Source organism: Rhinolophus hipposideros, assembly GCF_964194185.1.
Source record: "Rhinolophus hipposideros genome assembly, chromosome: 21".
NCBI lineage: Eukaryota > Metazoa > Chordata > Mammalia > Chiroptera > Rhinolophidae > Rhinolophus > Rhinolophus hipposideros.
This window is the reverse complement of record NC_138067.1, coordinates 29,604,433-29,627,571: the sequence shown is the minus strand read 5'-3', so window position 1 is coordinate 29,627,571 and position 23,139 is coordinate 29,604,433. Positions and strand designations below refer to the sequence as shown.

The 23,139-nt window shown below is 42.3% G+C and overlaps 1 protein-coding gene across 3 annotated transcripts in view; it reads left to right on the top strand.

Annotated features, from left to right (window-relative positions):
- Positions 1–23,139, top strand: part of MBTPS1 (membrane bound transcription factor peptidase, site 1) — a 60,097-nt gene that overhangs the window by 6,000 nt on the left and 30,958 nt on the right. For all 3 annotated transcript variants that reach the window (XM_081032703.1, XM_081032705.1, XM_081032704.1), the window contains exons 2-9: positions 8,672–9,142; positions 9,849–10,106; positions 13,006–13,209; positions 14,971–15,081; positions 15,539–15,648; positions 16,944–17,060; positions 17,537–17,604; positions 21,377–21,479. In XM_081032703.1, coding sequence (XP_080888829.1) covers positions 8,974–9,142; positions 9,849–10,106; positions 13,006–13,209; positions 14,971–15,081; positions 15,539–15,648; positions 16,944–17,060; positions 17,537–17,604; positions 21,377–21,479 — 1,140 coding nt within the window. In that variant the 5' untranslated portion in view covers positions 8,672–8,973. The remainder of the gene's footprint in view (positions 1–8,671; positions 9,143–9,848; positions 10,107–13,005; positions 13,210–14,970; positions 15,082–15,538; positions 15,649–16,943; positions 17,061–17,536; positions 17,605–21,376; positions 21,480–23,139) is intronic.

Below are 23,139 nucleotides of genomic sequence, written 5' to 3'. Positions count from 1 at the left end.
ATGTAAATATCTAATTCTTCTTAAAACTTTCAATTTATTTATATATGTCATTGTGGACTCATGTGTTTCCGTTTTACTCAGTGGGTTCGATTATTTATTTTGATACCCAAAATGTCCTAAGCTGGCCTCTTGTGTCCCTTTGACACACCCCCATCATTCTTGGAGCACTTCCCCACTTTCTGGCACAAGAAGATGTCCCATACTCATCTGTTCTTACCCTGCCTAGCCTCCAACTAGCTGCTCCAGGGAACCTGTCTTCTTTTAGTAGAGAATGGTATTTAGAAAAACAGTTCTGCTGTCAGAAAGAGAAATGAAGAAAACAATCCCATTTACAATTGCATCAAAAAACCCAAAAAAACCTAGGAATAAGTTTAACGAAGGAGGTAACAAACCTGTACTTGGAAAACTATAAGACACTGAAAAAAGAAATTGAAGAAGATACAAATACATAAATAGAATCATATCCTGTGCTCATGGATTGGAAGAATTAACATCATTAAAATGTCCATGCTGCCCAAAGCAATGTATAGATTCAGTGCAATCCCTATCAAAATACCATTTTTCAAAGAACTAGAACAAATAATCTTAAAATTTATATGACACTATAAAAGACCCCAAATAGCCAGTCTTGAGAAAGAAGAACGAAATGGTGAAAGAAGAACAAAATTGGAGGTACCATGCTACCTGATATCAAACTATACTACAAGGCTATAGTAATCAAAATAATATGGTGCTGGCATAAAAACAGACACATAGATCAATGGAACAGAATAGAGAGCCCAGAAATAAACCCACACCTATATGGTCACTTAATATATGACAAAGGAGGCAAGAATTCACATTGGGGTAAAGACAGTCTATTTCAATAAATGGTGTTGGGAAAACTGAACAGATACATGCAGCAAAATGAAACTGGACCACCTACTTGTACCATGTACAAGAATGAACTCAAAATGGATTAAAGACTTACATGTAAGACCCAAAACCACAAAAAATCCTAGAAGAAAACATAGGTAGTAAACTCTCCGACATTGCTCTCAGTGATATTTGTTTCTATTCTATCTCCTCGGGCAGGGGAAAGAAACAAACAAAAAATAAATGGGACGATATTAAACTAAAAAGTTTTTGCATAGCAAAGGAAACCATCAACAAAACAAAAAGACAGCCTAGTGAATGGGTGAAGATATTAACTGATGATATATATGATAAGGGGTTAATCTCCAAAATTTGTAAAGAACTCGTACAACTTAACACCAAAAAAACAATTCAATTAAAAAATGGGCAGAAGATATGAGTAGACATTTCTCCAAAGTGGATATACACAGGGCCAATAGATATGAAAAGATGCTCAATGTCACTAATCATCAGAGAAATGCAAATTAAAATGACGATGAGATACCACTTCACACCTGTCAGGATGGCTGTCATCAATAAATCAGCAAACAACAAGTGTTGGCAAGGATGTGGTAAAAAGGGAACCCTTGTGCACTGTTGGTGGGATTGCAAATTGGTACAGCCATTATGGAAAATGGTTTGGAGATTCCTTAAAGAATTAAAAATAGGACTACCTTATGACCCAGTAGTTCCACTTCTGGTTATTAATCCGAAAAAATCCAAACAAACCCTTCCAAAAGATTCAAAAAGATATATGCACCCCTATGTTCATTGCAGCAGTACTTACAATAGCCAAGACACGGAAGCAATGCAGGTGCCCATCAGTAGACAATTGGATAAAGAAATTGTACATTTATACAAGGGAATATTACTCAGCCGTAAAAAAGAATGAAACCTTAACATTTGCGACAACATGGATAGACCTGGAAGGTATTATGCTAAGAAATAAGTCAAATAGAGAAGGACAAATAACACATGACCTTACTTATATATGGAATCTAAAGAATAAAACAAACTAACAAACAAAACAGAAACAGACTCACGGATACAGAGAACAAACTGATGGTTGCCAAGGAGAGAGGGCTTGGGGAGCTGGTTGCAAAAAGTGACGGGATTAAGAAATACAAATTGGTAGTTACTGAATAGTCACCGGGATGTAAAGTACAGCATAGAAAATGTGATCCATAATGTTGAACAACTGTGTATAGTGACAGGTGGGTACTAGACTAATCAGGGGGCTTCACTGCATAAATTATATAAATGTCTAACCACTATGCTGTACACCTGAAACTAATATAATACTGAATGTCAACGTAAGCGAAAAAAAAAATTTTTTTAAAAAAATGCAGGGGCACCAGGAGCCCTACAGAAGAACTGAGTAAACTTCCAGAGATAATTCCTGCAGGGAAGGAAAAGGACAGTCTAATGCCTCCGTCTACCCAGAGTTTCAGAGTATTGGCTTCACGCAGTGGAGTCTAATAGAGTCAGCATTACAAGACTCACAAGGGGTAGGTCTTTCCCTCAGCGAGATTTCCTCTTTCCAGGTGAAGGGACATGTTTCTGACAGCCTTTCCCAGGCACTCAGGTGTCTAGCCTCAAAGTAAAATTGAGATGGTGGGCCAGGTCTGGTCTTGCAGACCGAGCCAGGGGTCAGTAGAGGGGTGGTCTGGAGAACCACCCAAGCAAAGCAAGGCGAGTGGGAGACCTGCCTTGATGTTGGAGACCTGTGCTCCAGTCTTGCTCTGCCACCTGCAGGCCTGCTGATCTTAGACTCGACTTTGTGAGCCTCAGTTTTCTCACATGAAAAATGGAGATCATAACTTGCCTTCCACGAGAAAAGAACTAATGCTTTCTGATCTCAGAGCTATAATCGTAGCCGTGCTACTTCATATCAAATATAAACATCAGTGTTCTTTGTCTGAGGTTTGAACTCAGCCCCGATGCTCCAACCCCTCCTCCTATTCCGGATGGAATACTAGAGTTTGGAAGGAATCTAAAATTGTATGTCTCACACCTTGAAGTGTTGGTTGCCTGTTTGGTGTGTGCGTGTACAACTCTGCCATCACTTATCACACAAGATTCTAAGAGTCTGTTTAAGGACCCACCCCCTCCGCAATCAGACCACGAGGTCCTTGAGAGGGGCTGGGTCTGGTTTCTCTCTCTGTCCCCAGCACCTGCTGCAAACACAGGTGTCCGCTGGGTGCTTCTTGAGGCCATTGTGAGGAAGGAGCCAACCGCCACTATTTGCCAGAAGCCCTGTACAGGATGATGATGAAAGAGCACTAACCTTGGAGCTGGCAGCCTCGTGTGGCCATCAGTCCTGCCACAAACTCCCTCTGTTGTCTTGGGAAACTTGCTGACATCTCAGAGCCTCAGTTCCTTCAACTGTGAAGTGGGGATAATGCCCTTTATTCCTGAGCCCCTTTTAGTAAGTGGGCATGGAGTCCTGGTAAAATCTGAAAATGACATTTCAGAATAAAGGAATGTAACTGGGAAGAACCACTCAGGCTTTACTCTGTCTCCTCCTGATAGGGGTTGTTTCTAGACGAGTTTGTCTAAGTCCTGGCTCTTGTTGGGTCATATGAAACAATGGTAGCTTTAGTTCTTTGTATAATATGCATTAATTAGAAAACAAAAAATGTGTGAAATTAAAAATAAAAAGCCAATCGTAGCAAACAAACAAAAAACCTGTTCTGGGCAGTAAGGTGCACTCCCTCCTTTTGGGATGTTACTTTTCAGTAGACAGAGCTAGGAAATGTATGTGTGTGTGTACACATTCATACAGACAATTACATATATTTATTTCTACATCTGTCTGTCTATATCAGGGGTGTCAAAACTGCGGTCCATGGGCCAACTGCGGCCCACGATCCATTTTTAATTGGCCCGCAGCAAATTCCACAAATATATTTAGTTTACTTAAATAAACCAGGTGAGGCAATACGTACTTCACCTCGAGTGAGGGGTCTGGCTGTTTGTGTATTTTACCGCATATGGCCCTTGGGGAAAAACGTTGAAAAAAGTTTGGACACCCCTGGTCTATATAGTGAAAACTTCACAGCAGTACTTTTCAATTTTAATCTGGTCTTGCATGGTTCAAGATTTTTCCCTTTTTATATCTGTGACTTCATTCTAACAATGAAAAAGCTGCCTCCCATTATCTGTAACGTATTTATTTGATCAAATCGATTTCCATTTGTCACTGAGGTGTGTCACTGCCTTCACCCCATTCAGGCTGTGATACCCCTCACCAGCTGCCTCCCTCCCCACCCCACACACCCCTTCCTCACCCTCGCAGACTCCATCACCCGACACGGGGCTGCTGTGGCTGCCACATATGCCTACCTTGTCCTCGGCTGAATTATATAAAGGAAGAAGAAAAGGAAAAGTTACAACTCTTTTTAAAAAAGTGTTTTTCTTTTCATGTGTGTATATGTATGTGTCTTTGTTTACATGCTCTGTGCTTATCTTTTGCTTGTTGCTACTTGTCTGCTTCCCACTAGATGGTGAGCCTGTCCTGGGGCGAATGCTCACCAGGTTTGCTTTAGACAGTGAGCCCGGAAGGGTCTGTTGTCAACACAGGTGAATAGATGTTTTAGACGTGGGAAAGCGCAGTCTGTGCCTTCAGAGGCCCAGTAGAGGAGCCAGTGGGGACTGGCCTATTTAAAACGATCAGGCCAGAAGCAGAGGTCAACAGTAAATGGCCAGTCTTGTGACGCCAGAGCCCAATGCCTCTGGTCCCGTGGTGGCGTTTTTGTTTTCCATAAAGCAGATTTATATTTTGAAGCCCTCTTATTCTTGGATTGGGAAATCATAGAAACCTCAGTATCTGTTGTCCTAGTTTTATGATCTATAGGTCTTGAAAAGAATGTCGTCTTAGAACCCAGATGTTAGTTCATCTTTGAAATGCATAAGTAGTTCAGCCAGTTGCTCACAGTACCTTATCTGTCATTTCCAACCCCATGCGGTTTTCTACTTGAGTGTGTATTCCTTCCAGGCCCTGGTGGGTTGGAGACTAGAGCAGGATGGCCTTCACTGGTGTGGCCCTTGTGTGGAATGGGTCAGTGACCTTTTACTTACTACACCAGTGGTCTCTTTCAGGTGACCACCTTTCATTATGGAAAGTCGTTTTCACTTATTTGGGGTGCTTATTTTTAAAACTTTTTTTTATCATCCTGTTTCTGTCTGCCTTGAGCCATGCACTCCCAACTCTAATGCTCCTAAATTTCCCATGTTGAGGACTCAGCTCCTGCTAGTATTGAGGGGCCCAAACCAGCTTGCTTGCGGCCTTCTCCATCTTAGTTTCCGTTAGGGGCAAACACCGATGGTGTTAGCACAGGAGGCCTGGGTGTGTCCTTGGCTCCTCATTTGCACACACTCCACGTCTGGTAGTCAGCAGATTCTCTCCATTCTGCCTTCTGATCTGTAATGTGCCCACCCCATCACTTCTCCTGCCTCCCCGTGGCCTTATAAAGCCACCATCTTTAGAGGAGCTTTCCTGTTGGTTCCTGCTCCTGCCTGTTCCCCCTTCCATGCAGAAGCCAGAGCAAGCCAGTCAATGAGCCAGCCAGCCCGTGTCGCTGCTCTGCTCTGCTCGTGCTTTCCCTTCCCATTCAGAGGGAAAGTGGACACCTGTCTCTGACCCACAAGGATTCCTCGTCTGCCTCCCATTCAGCTCTCTCATCTCGTATTCTGATTGCCCTTCCTTCACTCTGCTCCAGCCACACTGGTCTCTGCCTTTCCTTACACAAGCCAGGTATAGTTCTTGCCTCGGGGCTTTTGTACTTGCTTCTCCCCAGCGCCTGCTGTCTTTCTCCAGATGGCTTGGCAGGCTTCCTGCTTCCATCAGAGGCTCAGGGGCTTCTGCAGCGCTCTGTCTAAAACTTCAGCCCTCCCCCTGACATGTCATGTTCCCCTTCTTTCTTTTTTCCTTCAAAATACAGTACTTATCACTGGCTAAGAGTACCATATGTTTTACTTATCGTGTGTGTTACCTGTCTCCCCACACTAGAAGGTCAGCTCCATGAGGTCGGAGATTTCTGTTGTATTTTGTTTGCTGCTCTGTTCCTACCATCTGGAACAGTGGCCTGGCTCTTCGGAGTCGCTCGGTAAATGAGTCAGATAAGTGAACAAAATTGCTCAGCAGTCCCACACGGCTCTGTTTTACCTCTGTGAAGTTCACTCCCACTGGATGGAGCGGGTCTGTATTTCTGGTTGTTTGCTGGCCGTGCCGCTCCGACTTCACACCTGCTTGAGGTCTTTGTCCCCCATCTTCAGCCTCTCCAGACTGGCATCTCATTGCCAGTTGGTCTGCTGATCCTGTGCACGGCGCGTGTTTTCCTCTTCTGTGATGGAGCTCTGCTCAGAATGCCCTTTTCCTCTCCTTAGGTCCCTACTTCCAGCCCGACCAGCTCCAATTCCACCAGAGCCAGCGGCCATCCACGTCATCAACAGAAGGCTCCCCTTTACACCCTCACTCCAGTGTCCCTGGCACTGTCTGGCAGTTTCCTGCACCTTGGTTAGCTGCTTGCCTTTATGGTTGGCCTCTGCTGGCTCACACGTGGAGGCCTATGTCCCTCACTTACTAACAATACGTGTTTCTTCTGCAACACCTGGTGGTGTCTTAAACTTGGTTAGCACTCTGTAAACTGACATGATTCAGTGAGTAAACTAAGATAGCGTGTCTTATGATATTGCAGTGTCCTAGTTTCCAAAAGCCTAAAAAGTTTTGTTTTTCTATTTGAGAGAGAACGGATTACTTTAGGCATTTTAAAATTTAACCTCCCCCCACTAACTTTTTCTTTCTGTTTCTCTTTTAAAGTTAAGTTTCTGCCTCAGTTGTAAGAGAACATCAACCATTTCTTCTCCATAGGCTGCATTGTAAGTCCACTGTCTTTACCTGTGTGAATTTTTTGGGAACAGGTTTAATTCAAGTTGATCTGACACATTTTGGTCTAAGATTTGCTCACTAGGATCACGCACTAATATTTGTGTTATATGTAGTCCGAATATGGCATAGATTCTTTAGCTTGAGGCAAAAGAGTTTTAAGAGATACGTTTATTTCTTTAAAAGGTTGCTTTGAGTGAGAGACCTATGTAAATCTTTTAATTGGAAGCTCATGTAATGTGACATGAGCACTCTTACCACCAGTGATGAGCTTCAGTCTTCTTTGACCAGTAAGACTAGAATTAGGTGAGGCACATGCCCCATGTAGTTTATTCTGTGATACTCCGTTGCTGCAAGTAGGAAGTATAAACACAAACTTCCTGGGCTCTCTCCCAGGTGGATTACCATACAACACATTGTGTGTGGAGTGGCTTTGGTGTCGTCTGTTCCTCTTCTTTGGTCTTTCAGTTCTGGACTTTGGTTTTCATTTCTTTCTTCTTGTGGTTGGCATTCTCATTGTTCATTGTGTTGATGCAGAAATAACTTTTACAATTTCATTTCTGTAGGATGAGCTGCGTTTCACCAACCTTAGTCTTTAGTTCCAGAGAAAGGCCTGCTTTTCAGAATCATTTATTACAGGAGTGAAAGTCCTAATTGTTAAACTTTTCAAAATTCTTTAGACACTCTCACCCCTTACTTTATCAGTGTTTTCTTGTTTATAGACGTGCCTATGAATAACCCCAGAAACCACCAATTCCTTGTTACTCTAAAGCACCAGTTTCTGCTCGAAGACGGGTTTAATAGCTCGGCATTCCCATCTGGAAAGGGGGCTAACTCTTTTCCTAAATGTTTTCATTTTAGAGACAAGTGATAATATAAGGCTGTCTTGTCTGATTCATCTATCTTCCCCTTGCTGGATTATTTACATTTCTGGTATGATCTATGCAACTAATTTTTCTGGGAATACTACAGCCAGCATTGTTTTTTGTTTTTTTTTTTTTTTACTGCTACTATAATTTTCACTGTGAAGAATGATCATTTTTCCTACCACTCAGATATTTTGAAATGTGTTTGTGTCCATATGTAATTTAACACTCAAGTAACATTTTTCTTAGGCAGAAGCTTACCTCACAAACTGTCTTCCCATACTGTTTCCAGCAAAGAGATGATTTGGTTTTATGACATATGTAGTACGTTAAATTTCTTTAAATTGAGGCATCAGATAAAGTAACATTAATGATGGTAAAAACCCTTCTATGGCCTTTTCATAGAATTGGCAGAAAATATTTCAAAAGAAAAAGGTGTAGTTTGAATAATTTTAAAGCACAGTATCTCTTAAAGAAGGTGATACATACAAGACTTGAATAGAAATTAGTTTGTTCTTAGATATTAATTTTACACTAGATAGTAAGGGTGTATATACCAAGCTTTTGCCTGAAAAATTAGTGGAATTTGTGGAGATTTAAAGTGCTGATTGGGGAAATGCCCTGGAGATGAAGAGTTACAAATGGTAGGAAAATACAGAATCTGAATTAGAAACAAAGTAAAGGAAAATAAGCAAAAGACCATGATTCTTCCTTCTCTTTGGCTGCCAGGATTCTCAAGGACCAACTCGTCATATTCCTGGTTATTTGTTATTCTTAGTTTTCTCATTCATTGTTTCCTTTCTTAGTTTTGAAGCTGCCTTCAAACTTTGTTTTCCCTGAATGAGGTGAGGAGTAACTCAAAATGAAATAATAAGGTGTTTTCATGGTTGTGTTATGCATTCTTTTTGTCTTATAAGTGGGGTATCTTTTTGAGATTCTTATCTAAATTATGCTGGTAACTACTAAATCCTACCTGGTTCTGTCAGTGTGCTACTTATGTCTCTGTGCTTGTTTTGTTTTGTAGATTGGCTCATCCCTGTTGGACTTTGGTTCTGTGGTGCAAATGGAGTGTAGGACTCAGTTGTCTGGACCAGAGTGACAGAAGCCTCATGTCCAAGATGGAGAAGAAACGAAGAAAGAAATGAAAGCCTCTTTTCAGGCCAAACCACAAAAGGCCATGAAATTTAACTTTTATTTACATTGGACAAGACTGTAAAATGGCTGATCAGTAATGTTTCGGCTTTTAGCTGAAACAAAAATTAACTTATAATCAAGGAAGAAAAAAGTGTGATTTGAATTTATGCAATTTTATGACCGTATTCACTTATGACCATGAAGCTTGTCAACATCTGGCTGCTCCTGCTAATGGTTTTGCTCTGTGGGAAGAAACATCTGGGTGACAGACTGGAAAAGAGATCTTTTGAAAAGGCCCCGTGCCCTGGCTGTTCCCACCTGACTTTGAAGGTGGAATTCTCTTCAACGGTGGTGGAATATGGTAACGATATTATTGTACATGTTAGGGACCCCCCCGCCCCCATATTTTTGTTTCAAACTTATTTTAAACATTAGCTTTTGCCACCAAGTATTTCTCTCCTATTTATATTACATTTCAAATGGAGTGAGTGTATAGCGCTTGGTGTTATCTCTGCTAAAATTAGTTAGCTAATATGAAGCAAGGAAATCAACATTCTGAATTATTTCCCTGAAATCTGAGTCCGTGGAACAGATGCCACTGTAGCTAGTGAGGGTGGGGGCTTGGAGGAATCGGCTGTTATGTTCTGAAGTTCCAGGGACCAGATGTGAATAATTAGCATATGCGTATATAATCTCCACATTTTGTCATTGTTTTCAGTGAAATAAAACTAAGCCTTCACTTCTTTGGATTCCTTTTGCCTATTTGAAAAGCTTAACATGCAATTCTTTGCTGTACATTCCAACTTCTGGTAATTGCTTTTTAAAAAATAGCACAGGTATCTGATTTTGAGTGATGTGTCCTGTGATCAGGGGGTTCGTGCCAATCGTTATAACTTAAAGCTCTGGAAACTGCTGTCCAGAGCATTTAAACCAGTCTCTTTGTTTACTGTTCTTGTGGGTTTTAAGATATGTCAGTTTTCTTTTGCCAGCGAAATTTTAGATTAGGTATAATCTTACGTTCCATATGTATATAAATTCTTATTTTTATTTGTGGTCATTGATTTCAGAATATATTGTGGCTTTCAATGGATACTTTACAGCCAAAGCTAGAAATTCATTTATTTCAAGTGCCCTGAAGAGCAGTGAAATAGACAATTGGAGAATTATTCCTCGAAATAATCCATCCAGTGACTACCCTAGTGATTTTGAAGTGATTCAGATTAAAGAAAAACAGAAAGCGGGGCTGCTAACACTTGAAGATCATCCAAACATCAAACGGGTAACACCCCAACGGAAAGTCTTTCGTTCCCTCAAGTATGCTGAGTGTGAGTACTGAGATCTCAGGCTAATCTGTGTCAGTTTGTTTCACTTGGATTTAGAGAGAGAATGTACATATTTACTCATGACAAACTACCCCCCCCACCCCCTCTACTTTATTTTGAAAAATTTCAAACTAGCAGAACAATTGAAAAATAGTACAGTGAATGAATACCTATGACCTTTCATCTAATTTCATTAGTTGTGAATGTTTTCTTGGCAGGAACTTAAAAACAAAAAAGAGGCATCATGCTATTCTGGTAGGGAAAAAAATCAGACTTTACAGTAGAGGATGAGAGTGAGCTTTGCTTCTGTCAGGAGTGATTTTTCACCCACGTTGGTCTCCCAGCCTTCAGACTTTGAGGCCCTGTAGCCCCTTCACACTGACATAAAAGACCGTGTCTTTGAGTCTCCTCTTTACTTGAATTTTGCTTCTATCACTGTGTGTTTTCATTTTTTATGGCGTCTTGCAAAACATCTTTTCCTTGGGTTTCATTTTGTTTGCTCAGAGCTTCCCGACCATGCATGATACGCCTTGGCTGGGCTGTGCCAAGCGGGTGTCCGGACGGAAAGAATTTGACGATTGCCTTTTCAGCACGAGGGCTTATTCTTTCCTCCTTCTTTACAACTTGGGCTTGTCAAGATAGAGTTTATCCTCAAAAAACAAATTGTATACTTATTACATAATATTTCCCGAAGCATATGGATTACCAAAGGAAAGGTTTTTTGTTTTTTTCCTATTTGTCATAAACTAGGGTAATAAATTGCCGGTTCTCTTACCATTTGCTATCATTTCTTTCATCAGAAGGAAAAAAATTTTTTTTCGCTTTTCTTCCTTTGCTCTATACTAGGCCTGTGAGTCTCTGAGGTTTACAAAACACACGGGAAAAGGCTAAGTTGTTTGCATGGTATGACCAGCCAGTTCTGGCGCCAGCTCTCCAACTCAGGTGTCTGACTTCTTTAGAGCTCTTTCTACTAGTCCAGATGTTTTGTAGTGCTTTTGCTCTTTAAAAAGCAATAACCTCAAAGCAATCCAGGAAGATTAAAAACAAATCAAGCCTTGTACTATTAGCCAAATATTATATATTATTCCTTATTATTATTATTTTTAATCTTAAAGAGCTCCAGAATATTTTAGGAAATATGGAGATGCCTGATTTTAGCACGGTACTCATAGACCCTCACGGTGGGGCTTCCTTGATGCACTCTCCACCATGGCTGTCTCATATTATGCTTGACTAATGAGATAGTTTACTGCCTGATGGGCCCAGTCTCCTGTTACTTGTGACCTTGGATGGTAAGCAACTGTTCTCGAAGTCTCAACTTGTCTCATCCAAAGAGTGAAGATAGTATAACCTACCTTATAGGGTTCTTATAAAGATAAAATGAAATCGTGCTTGTGAAGAGAGCTTAGCCGAGTTTTTAGGATGTTGTAAGTAGACGTTAAATTTTAATTATTTCTGTGGCTCTGGTTTAGAAGGCTTTGCTTCATTTTGGTCTGAAATCTGTCTCACTTTGGATCCCATCTCTGGCTCTGTCCCACAGGCCAAAGATGGAGCTAACCTGTTTTCCACAAGGTGGTACTTAAAAGATTTATTTTTAAGATATCCATGGTATCCCCCCTTGAGAATTTCTTCTTACCAGGATAATAAAAATATCTTTATTCAACAGTTACTTGGATGACATGTTTTCAAATCCCTTCACCATTTTATTCCTATGACGTGGTTTCAAGTCCCCTTACCATTTTACTTGCTTTCCTTTGAATATTGTTCAGTTTTTCTAAATTGCTCTTAAACAGTGAAGCCAGAATTAAATTCAGTACTTAAGGTAAAGCAGAACAGACCCCTCCCTTGTTCTATACATTATTCTTCAGTTAGTACCTGCAGTATTATCCCATGCTGGGATTTAAAAACACGGGAAGTTCAGTGTAGAGTAATTTCAGGTGGACTGAGCAAATAGTTACTTAATGGGATTGACATGAGTATATATTGTTCCAGGTCTCTGTATTTTCATGGGTGTAGTCTGGTAAGACTGGAATTAAAATGATGATAATTTGCTTTAGAAACAGAACTTCAGTATCATTATGGATTTGCTCTTCTTAAAACTGATTTGAAATGCAGTTTTGTCTTCATTATAGCATGGTCTTTGAAAGGTAAAGGGACAGGTCTTGTTATATTTCTCTTGCTTTCTCCTCCATTTGAAAAAAAGTAAGGTATTCACAGATAGTGAAATGCATGCTTTTTAGTGTACAGTTAGGTAAGTTTTGATAAAAGGGTACAGTCAGTTACCCAGCAACGAAATCAAAATATGATATAGTTCCATCACTCTCAGAAATACTCCCGACTCCTTTGTAGTTCTTTTGCTGTTTGAAAGATGACTTTCTGATAGATAAGTATATTGAGAATACCGAGCGACATAAAGTTGTAAAAAGGTATTGATGTTTGATTGGAGACATGTGTAATGGGATAGATGACATGTATTTTTCCTGTCCTAGAAATCCGGTGCCATAAAACTTCACGAATGGGTGGTAGTCATTCTCTTCAACTCTCCCCTCTCCTCCCTTCTTCTGGTTCAGTGAGAACAAGTTGCTGATGAAAAGTCAGGCATTTCTTCAGTTTTGGTATCACAGTTTACATTATTTCTTTAAAAATGATTATTTTATCATTCTTTCTCTGCCTTACATTGGTTAGAAAATTTCAGGTAAAAAACTATTTGGGAATCATATAGGCTAAATAATATCCTACAAGTACAACTGCATTGAGAAAATCTTTTTAGCAAAGCCCATTTTCCTTCAAACAGGATTTGAAAAGGTAACCATTGCACTGTTTAGAATGACTGTTTTCCCTGACAGGTATCGGGTCGTTCTGGTGTTTTTTCTCGTCTGATCTTGCTCTTCTTTGCCTCTAGCTGACCCCATAGTGCCTTGTAATGACACTCGATGGAGCCAGAAGTGGCAGTCGTCCCGTCCCCTGCGCAGAGCCAGTCTCTCCCTGGGCTCTGGTTTCTGGCACGCTACAGGAAGACATTCGAGTCGACGGTTGCTGAGAGCCATCCCGCGCCAGGTTGCCCAGACCCTCCAGGCAGACGTGCTGTGGCAGATGGGATATACAGGTGTGTGCTGTGCGTCTGGAAGCAGCACAGGATCCGGTGTCCCGGAGGTCTCCCTCTCGAGTGCCAGGCGCTGAAGCCAGGCCACCTCAGGCATCTATCCTTGTCATTCTTTACTGAGCTGGACACAGCCAGCTGGCCCTGTCTGTGACTCCTGTTGTGCTAGGCATCTGTTTCTGTGGCTTTTCCCATTGTTTCATCCTATCCACGTTTGGTACTTTAGTTTTCTGTACCGTGTCTGAGGTTAGAAGGGGTAGATCGTAAAGCATTTCTTTCCTCTTGACACATATGCATATGTGAACAGACAGCACTGCCCACAGCCAGAGCTGACTGCAGTCCAGCCAAGTTCTGTAGTTTCTCAGGAAAGAGATTTTAATTGTCAAAAGATGGTTACCTTGACTCGGGCAGTTTTATGGAAATGAGTTTCTCAGTCCTGTGTGGCGCCCGGTGTGCAGAATGGCTGAGTAACTGACTATCACTCTTGGTTGATCTTTTGTTTCAGAACAGGAAATGACCGTATCCTATGAAATAAAACAACCAATAAGATTTTTTTTTTCTTACTGCTTCATCATGGCAGAAAATTCCTTTTTTAACTAATGTGATTTAGACCCTGACATTTTTAAAAATGTAAGCCCATTTCCCTAGCCCCCAGCGCACCACAGTTTGTCTAGACCTAGAGACCCCCACCCCCAGCTGTCCTTTGATTTCCTCAGCCTCCTGCCTTTCAGAAAGCCTGAGGTACTTAAACTTCTAACACCGGTGGACTGACTTTTTTTTTATTAATTACTTTCAGGTGTACAAAGCAACATACTAGTTAGATGTTTATGGACATTTTATTAAAATGATTGTCTCCTCTTGGTTTTATCCTTTTTAGAGTGAAAAGTCCTTCACAAAACAGAAATTCGCTAATCATCAGAAAAGCATTTTTTATTCCCCCCCCAAACAGTTTCCAATTTTATATGTGAATTTTTAAAAGTCAGCATTACATTTTGATGGTTATCTCAGTGTAATTGATTATTTAATGTAGTATAGATACGTAAACACAACTCTCGTTACCGGAAGACACTACCTTCATGACAACTGGTGGCTGTTAAATAACAGAAGTATCTTGGATTCTTTTCTTCATTGTTTTCTAGAATTTCTTGATCTGACAGCATCAATTGTTTTGCATTGGTGCGGGTGCCTTTTGGCCAGTATCTGAAATAGACTCATTGTAGAAAAGTGCCTAATATAACAGTTTTCCTTAAAATGTGATTATCCCTGCATGTGTTTGACAAGTCCTCTCTGTAGAGTGTCGTCATGAATTAGCAGCAGTAAATCGCTGTCCTTGTCAGGAATAGGGATAGTTCCCCCGTCTCCTAAAGGTGTGTGCTTTGTGGGTGCCCTTTGCCTGTAGGGCCTCTCTAAGGAGGTGAGAGGATGGAGGCCTGTGGGAAATTACCAGAAGGGGAAATCTGTCGTCATGGAGGAGTGGGGAGAGGTGGTTCATTTCTGAGCATTGGTGACAGTTGAAGGGTATCCAGAGAGATTTTCTGTTTGTCCTCAAGTCTTGCTTAGCAGCAAATGATAGCGTTCCCCAGCTGTCCCCTTTTGTTAGTCTCAGCTCAGCCAGGCTCCCTGGGGCATCTGACTTGTGCACTCTGGGCAGGCTTTGGCCCTCGATGACATGTCGTTCTCTGTGGGTTCTAAGGAGGGAAGTGTTTTATAGGCAAAAATCCAAAAAGATCATTTCTCCAAACTTGACCCCTGTCTTTTTGGAATAAGGTGCTAATGTGCGGGTTGCTGTTTTTGACACTGGGCTGAGTGAGAAGCATCCCCACTTCAAAAATGTGAAGGAGAGAACCAACTGGACCAACGAGCGAACGCTGGACGACGGTAGGTGGCAGTGTTATGGTGAGACCGGGAGTGAGGCATTTTCTGGTCCCATACGGGCTTCGTGCGTGACTCCCGTCCTCCATTTTATCAGTTAGGAGTATTTTGTTTCTGTGTGTTAATGATTAAACAGTTCGTGTGCCATCGTTACTCAGATGAACCCAAGTTGTCATTGTGTCTTTTTGCAGAGACTTTGCTGAATATCTTAGAGTATGTGAGGACGTAGCGTTTGAGGCGAGAGGGACGCCTGGTGGAGGAGCAGCTCCCTGTTTGGGGGACAGTAGGGGTGGTGGCCACAAGAGGGGGCAGGTGCTGCGTGGGCTCTGAGTGGGGGAAGTGCAGAGGCACACGTTAGGTAGCGAGGACTTGGAGAAGGAGCCTGTTTGAATTGGTGGTTTGAAATGTTGCATGTTGGCACATGTCTCAGCGGTTTTATGACTTCTCCCCTTACGGGCAACAGGGCTGGGCCATGGCACCTTCGTGGCGGGTGTGATAGCCAGCATGAGGGAATGCCAAGGATTTGCTCCGGATGCCGAACTTCATATTTTCAGGGTCTTCACCAACAACCAGGTAGGTGTTTTGAGGGCCCTGAAACTTAAGTAAATAAAGACTTGATATTAAAATGTAAAAAGTGAAAATTCTAGAAAATGCCTACGGGTTTAAATGCAGCACACGTCATCGAGCTGAGAGCTGCTGCTGGCATCCCACGTGTGTCATGCTGTCTCTCCACCATCTCTTCACTGTCCCTTCTGTGTGGCTTTGCCCTCCTCCCACCACCCCTTTCGTCGACCTCTCTCTGAAGACCCTGCCCTGAGGCAGCTGCATGCAGGGATTCCTTGACCGCCATTTCTCCCTCTGCTTTGGGCCTGCCTCAGGCTCCTGAGCCACCTGTCTCGGGTACATTTCTTGTGCTTTCTACATGAGAGAATAATCGCATGTTTGTGTGCGTGTTACCCCTACTGTCCTAGGACCACCTCGAGGGTCACCTCTGTAGCCCAGCACCTAGGATCGTGTTGGGTAACATGGATATACAAGCATAACTTATTCATAGAAAAGGGGGAGGGTCCTAGTCTTTATTTATTTTTAAAATTTAATTTTTGTATAGTTTTATGTATTTATGTAAAAGGCAACACAGGGATAATTGTCACAACCCTGTCCCCATCTCGCAGGTGCTTACCTTACTTTCCCGTGTCCCGTGGGAGGGTTTACTTTCTTATACGCTCTCCTAGAATTTCTTTAGCATACACAAGCAAATATAAATGTTTAGTCTTACTTTTTTAAACCCTGAATTATTACACTCATTCTATTTCCACTATAAGTTTAATTTTGTATTTTATAGAAACCCCTAAATGGTGATACACAAATAATTTAACTTCTGTCAGAAAACTAGGAGGAATTGAACATCAGAGAAATACTTCTATGAGATAACATTTATTGCTGCCATGTATCCTTCAGTCTATTTAGGAATAAAGATGATTGGACAAATATATTACACTGTTTAGAAATGCTCAACTTAATAGAAGAGTCTTGGGATAACCCCTTTTATAAGAGAGGCAGTTAGAAGTTTGGGGTTTTGCCTCAGAGGGTATACTTTAAGGTAAGGAGCTGGACCTTAGACCTGGAGAGATAAGCACCCTGAGTACATGCGCGCTCGTTCGAGCCCAGGTCCCTTGAGGGACTTAGAGTTTCTGGGTAGAGTAGTTCACATTTCAGAGCCTTCTTTGTTCTTGGGGTTCACTTCTGAGATTTTAGTTAATACTTCATGCGGCTAAAATTCTATACTTTACTCTTAAAATGAGAAACTCTGTTGTGGCACTTTGAGACATTTCCTCAAAGCCCTGAAGGCCTGTGTTGTCGTTAACCAGGTGTCCTACACATCCTGGTTCCTGGACGCCTTCAACTATGCCATCTTGAAGAAGATCGACGTGCTCAACCTCAGCATTGGCGGCCCCGACTTCATGGACCATCCCTTTGTCGACAAGGTCAGTCATGTCACCGCACAGAAGGAATCTTGCCTCCTTTGGTGATGGCCCCTGCTCTTTTCCATGCCCCGACTTTCGAGGGCTTCATCTCTACGGGGCCGGTGGTTTGTCACCTGTGAGGTGACCCTGCTGTGAGGACAGACAGATGATGACACGAGCTTTAGTGGCTTGCATCGGAAGTAGCCCACGGCACTTTGTTGATTCCTTCTTATCTAAACACATAACCTGTGTTTTGAACATGCCCGGAAAGGCGGTGTCTGCTCTGTGCACTGTATAATCCTACACCCGGGCTTTTGCTATCTAAGCAGACTTGTTACAAACACATTCGTGCCTGTTAGGGTCTAGTGTTCTATTTTCAGGGTGAACGCTTCTTTTTTTAGGACTGTTTTTCAAAGTCGTGGTTATTTTTTAACAATTATATGTTAATTGTTCAAAAGTGGTGTACTGTCATCAGTAAATGCTTGCTGATTTTTTAGGTGTGGGAGTTAACGGCTAACAACGTAATCATGGTTTCTGCTATTGGAAACGATGGGCCTCTTTATGGGTAAGTAGCCCCAATAGGGATGAACTCAGAGGTGTGTTTCCTTTCCCCTGAAATAACTGAAAAAACTATCTGTTGTCTGTTTCTGTATTTTACCTATACCTGTTTATATATATCTAACATCTTGTATGTGGAAATTTTCAACATACCAAAAAATAGACTGTATAATAAACCACAGGTCCCCACCACTTGCTTCAGCATTTGTCACCTCAAAGCCAATTTTGTTTCTGTTTAATTTTTATTTTATTATTTTTTTACTTTGCTATAAATAGCAATTTGGAGGCCTAATGTTTTATTCTCCTTTTTTCCCCCCCACAATCAGTGAGGAAGTTCAATCGATTAGAAATAAATAGATTCTGCAATATTTATTGAGACGTACTCTATATGAAACACAGGGGTGAAAAGGTAGATAAGATGAGGGATCTGCCTCTTTAGGAAAGAAGAGGTACAGATACGAGGGAACTAAATAGGAGAAAGCGACATAACAGATACAGATGGTGCTTTGGGGATTGACGAGAGGGATCAGGTGGGGGAGGCAGAGAACGGTGTCATGGAAACGTTCCTTTGTGCTGTGCTGTCGTGGTGAACTGAAGCAGCGTGAGATGCGAAACATTAGTCACTGAATCACACGCAATACACTTTGGTTAGAGATCCCAGTTTTCTTTGTGCCTACAGCTCTGATTTTTACTCTATAGGTAATGTATGTAAATAATCTCTCACGCTGAAATGCTTTCGCAGTAAGATGTTTGTCATCCTCCTTTATTGGGTACCCAGGATATGTGCAGTTCAGTGCTGTGACAGAGGATTTGAGGTCACCACAAAGGAAAAAGAAAAAATAGAGTCTGCCCTCAGTGCGCCATTACCCAGTAGCAGAGGAAGAGACGAATGTATGCGTTCCCTCCCGCGTGTGTGTGTGTCTATCGTGTACATGGCAAGGACGTGTGCGTGTGCCTTCAGAAACACTCCCTCATTGCGTCTCTCAGTGACATCCTAGGAGTCCTTGCTGGGGAGAGCAAGCCGCCTTGAGGACTGGCTGATCTTATGCAAAGGGTATAGGGCATAGGGTTAGGCTGAATGTATGAAATTAATGTTTTTATAGGTCTAAGACCAAGCATATGGGCAGTCATGGTTCCAGGCTAATAGTTGTTTAGTCACTGATGCTGTCTCCTTGTAAGGGGTCCAAGGTTCTGGATTTTTCTATGTCATCAGTAACGTATGTTGTGACTCATTGGTGACATAAACATTCTAACTATTGTAGCTCTACCATGCAAAACACCAACTGTTAAGTAATTTCATCAAGTGTTCTTGTTTTCCCTTCCAAATGTTTGTCCTTTGCACACTTGTCCTGTTTCTGGTGTCCCCACTCAAGGCCAGCCCTCATCAGATCAGGGTTACCAGGTCATCACTTGGTCGTTCTGCCTTCAGTCTTTTCCCACCCAGCTCTTCCCTGCATGGGCAACGTGGGCTGGTGGAAAGAGCACCGGTGAGGAGCCGAGTGACCCCGACTTGCCCACTGCAGGCTGTGGGGCCTTCATTCTTTGAGCCTCAGACTCCTTACCTGTCACGGGCAGGCTTGAGACCCACTCTGATTAGTGGTTTTGAGGGTGAAATTAGAGAACGAAGGGAAAGCACCAGAAATACCAAGCCTCTATAAGTGGTGGCTATTCTTCTTTTCTTCCTTCTTTTCCTGTATTCCTCCTGTGAAAACACATGTTCTGGCAGTTTTGTTGCCCCAGAATCTGCAGTGGATGACTCTCACCTAATGAAATCCAGATGTTTCTTTTTAGTTTCAGGGTCATCAGTCTTCTAGCCTGCAGTCTGCTAACTTTTTCTGTAAAGGATCAGAGAGTAAATGCTTCGGCTTTGCAAGCCATGTGGTGTTCCAGCTACTCAGCTGCTCTAGGCCGCCTTGGAATGTGGGAACGAGTGGGCGTGGCTGTGTTCCCGTGGAACTTTATTTACAAAAACAGGTGGTAAGCCTGTTGTGAGCAAAGCCATAGTTCCCCAACTGTAGCTGCAGCTGTTGGCTCAGCTTTATTTTCCACACTGTGTGCACATCTTCCCCAGATCAGTCTCCTCCTGTGTCTCCCTGAGGAAACCACGTTCGTCCCAGTCTCAGTCACCTGTGTTCCTGCTTACTGACCCTCCTCGCTGGCGTTTCTTCTGTTCACACCGCTCGACTGCCAGTTCTTCCACATGCCGTTCCAACTGCTTTGCCACACACTAGTCACTTTGCTGAAATCTCTTGGCAGTCACATTCAGTGGCTTCTAATCAAAGAGTTGTTCATTTACAGTGTATTAGAGAGCTCTGGAGAGGAGGGCCTGGTGTCAGACTCACCTGCTCATAGAGCTGCACAGAGATCTGGCATCTGCCACCTGCTTTGTAGTGCTGAGAATGGCACGTAAGCACAGGGGCACCGCTTACTGCTGGGCATGGGGTAGGGCTGGTCACGTAGCCGTAATGTGCCTAAAGAACTGCATCGCTGATCGCAGGCGTTGTACTGCCAGCCACCCTGCAGCTAATGCTCTCATCCTGAGGTACCCTTGATACTTAGACTTCATGGTGCAGGGAGTTTGCAGCTGCAGCTGCCCCCTTTTGAGCACCAACAAAGATTTCTTGATACTTTCCTTTATGTTGTAAAGGTTTAAAGCACACTAAGTATTACAGGGATTGACAGGTAGAAGGGGGTGGGAAGGTGGCTTTTTTTGTGTGTCAACTATAGTGGGAAGTTTTATCAGTGATTTCTATACTAATCTCTGCTCCTTGATTTCATAGAAATTTATACATTTTTAGCAGTCTGTAAAATATCACTGTTGTACCTCTGAACATTCACCTGGTAGCATGTTGGTGGCCATTGAACTAAGAAGGCAGTGCCAAGGTTGACTCAGTATGGTTTAAAATAGTTGGTTAAAAGCAGATACTCTAGAATTTTGCTGTTAATATCCCTTAAGCCACTTGGAATCAGTTTGGGTTATTGAATTGTCAAAGAGTTTATTTTTTTGGTAGCAGAGCCGTACTAGATAAAGCTCAGAAATGCAGTTTCATAACTGTTTGTTTTACACTTTCTAATAGTTCAGCTGCATCTTGATTTATATCTTGACTTTATAGTTTAAACGTGTTTGTCATTATTTATTTCACTATAATTTCCTTGCAGATCTAGTACTTTTGAAGTATTGAAGAGAATTACACGTTATTTCCCCTTACATCAAGTCTTCTTCTCTCTGAGGAGCCCAAGATGCTGGAGTAATGATAGTCATTTCCACGGTTCCCTGGGAGGAAAGTGGAATGCCCTACAAAGATCTGTGGAAAACTTTGTAACTTCCTGATCATGGCAGATGCAAATGAGGGACGATAGTTCCTTCCCAGAGAAATGTGGACTCTAGTTGGGGAGGCAAGATGAATACACTTGGGACGATCTGAAAGCAGTGCGAGAATGTGTGCATAGGTGATGAATTGTTGTAGTGTTGTCTTGTGAAGTTCAGAGAAAGGGATGGGGGGGGTTCCTTCAAGCCTAGAAGTCGTGAGGGAAAAGGAAGTCCTGGGCTGTCCTATGCTAAGTTGACGGGGAAGGGAGGTAAGAAAGTGTTCCAGGTACAAGGGAATGATTTGAACCCAGCATGAAGGTGGCCGTGAGCCTGGCCTTTCACAGGACAGCGGTGAGGAGCAGCCGTCCACCCCAACCGGGTTTTGATTTTTCGGGGAGTAATTGCCCTTATTTAAATTAGTTCATTTAAAATTCTTTCTCTTCCTTTGTGTTTTTGTGCCTCAATGTAGCACTCTGAACAACCCTGCTGATCAGATGGATGTGATTGGAGTAGGTGGCATTGACTTTGAGGATAACATCGCCCGCTTCTCTTCGAGGGGAATGACTACCTGGGTAGGCTTTTCTGCGTTTGTCAAATGTGCCTAAAGGAACCATTTGTCAAAAAGCCTGGGGTTGTATTTTGAAGCTCACCGATAGAAAAGCAGCTTGTAAGCCCCACTCACATGCACAGGTGACGTAGTCAGGGCTGCGGGGACTTGTTTAGCTGTGAAGACGAGATCTGGCTCCTGTGACGTCTGTCACTTCCCTGGAGCTCTGGGCAGGGGTGTTTCCCTGTTCCACTTCTTCCCGGTTCCACTTTTGAACTTCTTCCTGAGTGACTCACTTTTTAGGTCTCAACTAGATTCGTACCCACTTGTCCTAACTAGTAGAAAGGTGAGCAGTCTTCCTTGAGGCTGGGTGAGATGATTTTTTTGGCCTTAAGAAATAAGAGAAACCACTGAGGAGAACTATCAACTCTCCTAACACAGAGATAACTGTATACAGCTGGACGAAATCAAAATAATCCAGCAAGTTAAATAATTCAGCTACTCGGGGCTTAATTGTGCTGCTAATTCATCCTCCTCTACCCATGAGAACAGAGTTGGATTCAGAGTTAGACGCTCCCTCAAGCAGCACTGGGCACTCTTGCCTGTCCCTCGCGATCTTCAGGCTCTCAAGGGTGCCGAGCTTGGAAGTCTTGGGAAGTCCCAGAAGAGAGTCACAGCCTCCTGAGAACATTGTGGCCTTGTCTACACTGGCACCACTTTACGGGATAGCGTTCCACCATGACAGTATCCCCGCTCCTGGTGCCCCCGTCAGGCGATCCCACTGAGGGTCCCTGCCTTGTGCGCACTCAGATGCCTCCCGGAATGATGTTCACTGAATTGTTGCCACAGTCAGGGGGACCCCACTCCGAGAAAGTCAGTCCCAGGCATGTGTTTCCTACCTGTTCATCCACACTTCCTCAGCACTTTCTTTTTACTGCCAAATACTTGGAAAGGATGCCTGTACCAGTTGATGTCTCTCTTGCTCCCTCGTAAATGCTTTCACAGAATTGTAATGCCTTGGCCGTGGCCTTTGTCATGGCCTTCTTTTTTAATGACATTTTGAGAAATGTTCCTGAATCATATACAGAGCTGCAGTTTAAGATATCATTACTCAGTGTCCCACATAGATGGGTGCAAAGTCCATTTATGTTTGATTGCCACGAGATTTTTTTCACTTTAAATTGGAGTGCTTCTTTCTACAGAACATAGACCCTTGTTGTAATTCTCATTTTTGCCTCAGTTTCCAGGAAATTTCAGAGTACTCAGTTAAAAATCTTTTCCCAAGTTACTCTTACAGTTACATTTATCATTCTGAATGCTTTCTTCTTTCTCTTCTAGTGACAGATTCAAATCTTCAGTTGTATTAATGTACTTTTTTCCTTATAAAGAAAATATCTTTTTTCCTAACTTTTAATTTTCTGATTTTTCTAAGATACCTCTAATTTTTAAGTTATCTAGAGATAAATCAGTTTCCAGTTTCTAGTCTTGTGTGTTAGCAAAATTAAAAATAATTCATTTGTAATTGCTTGATGGCGTTACTGTTACACTGGTTATCATAAAACACACCCCAAATAATTTTATTTTCTACATTATCATTTAAGCTTGTTTTTTGTACTGCAGTGAATTTCAGACTAAAACCAGGAACTTACTGAAATGACACTCTATTTAAATAACCCGTATTTTTG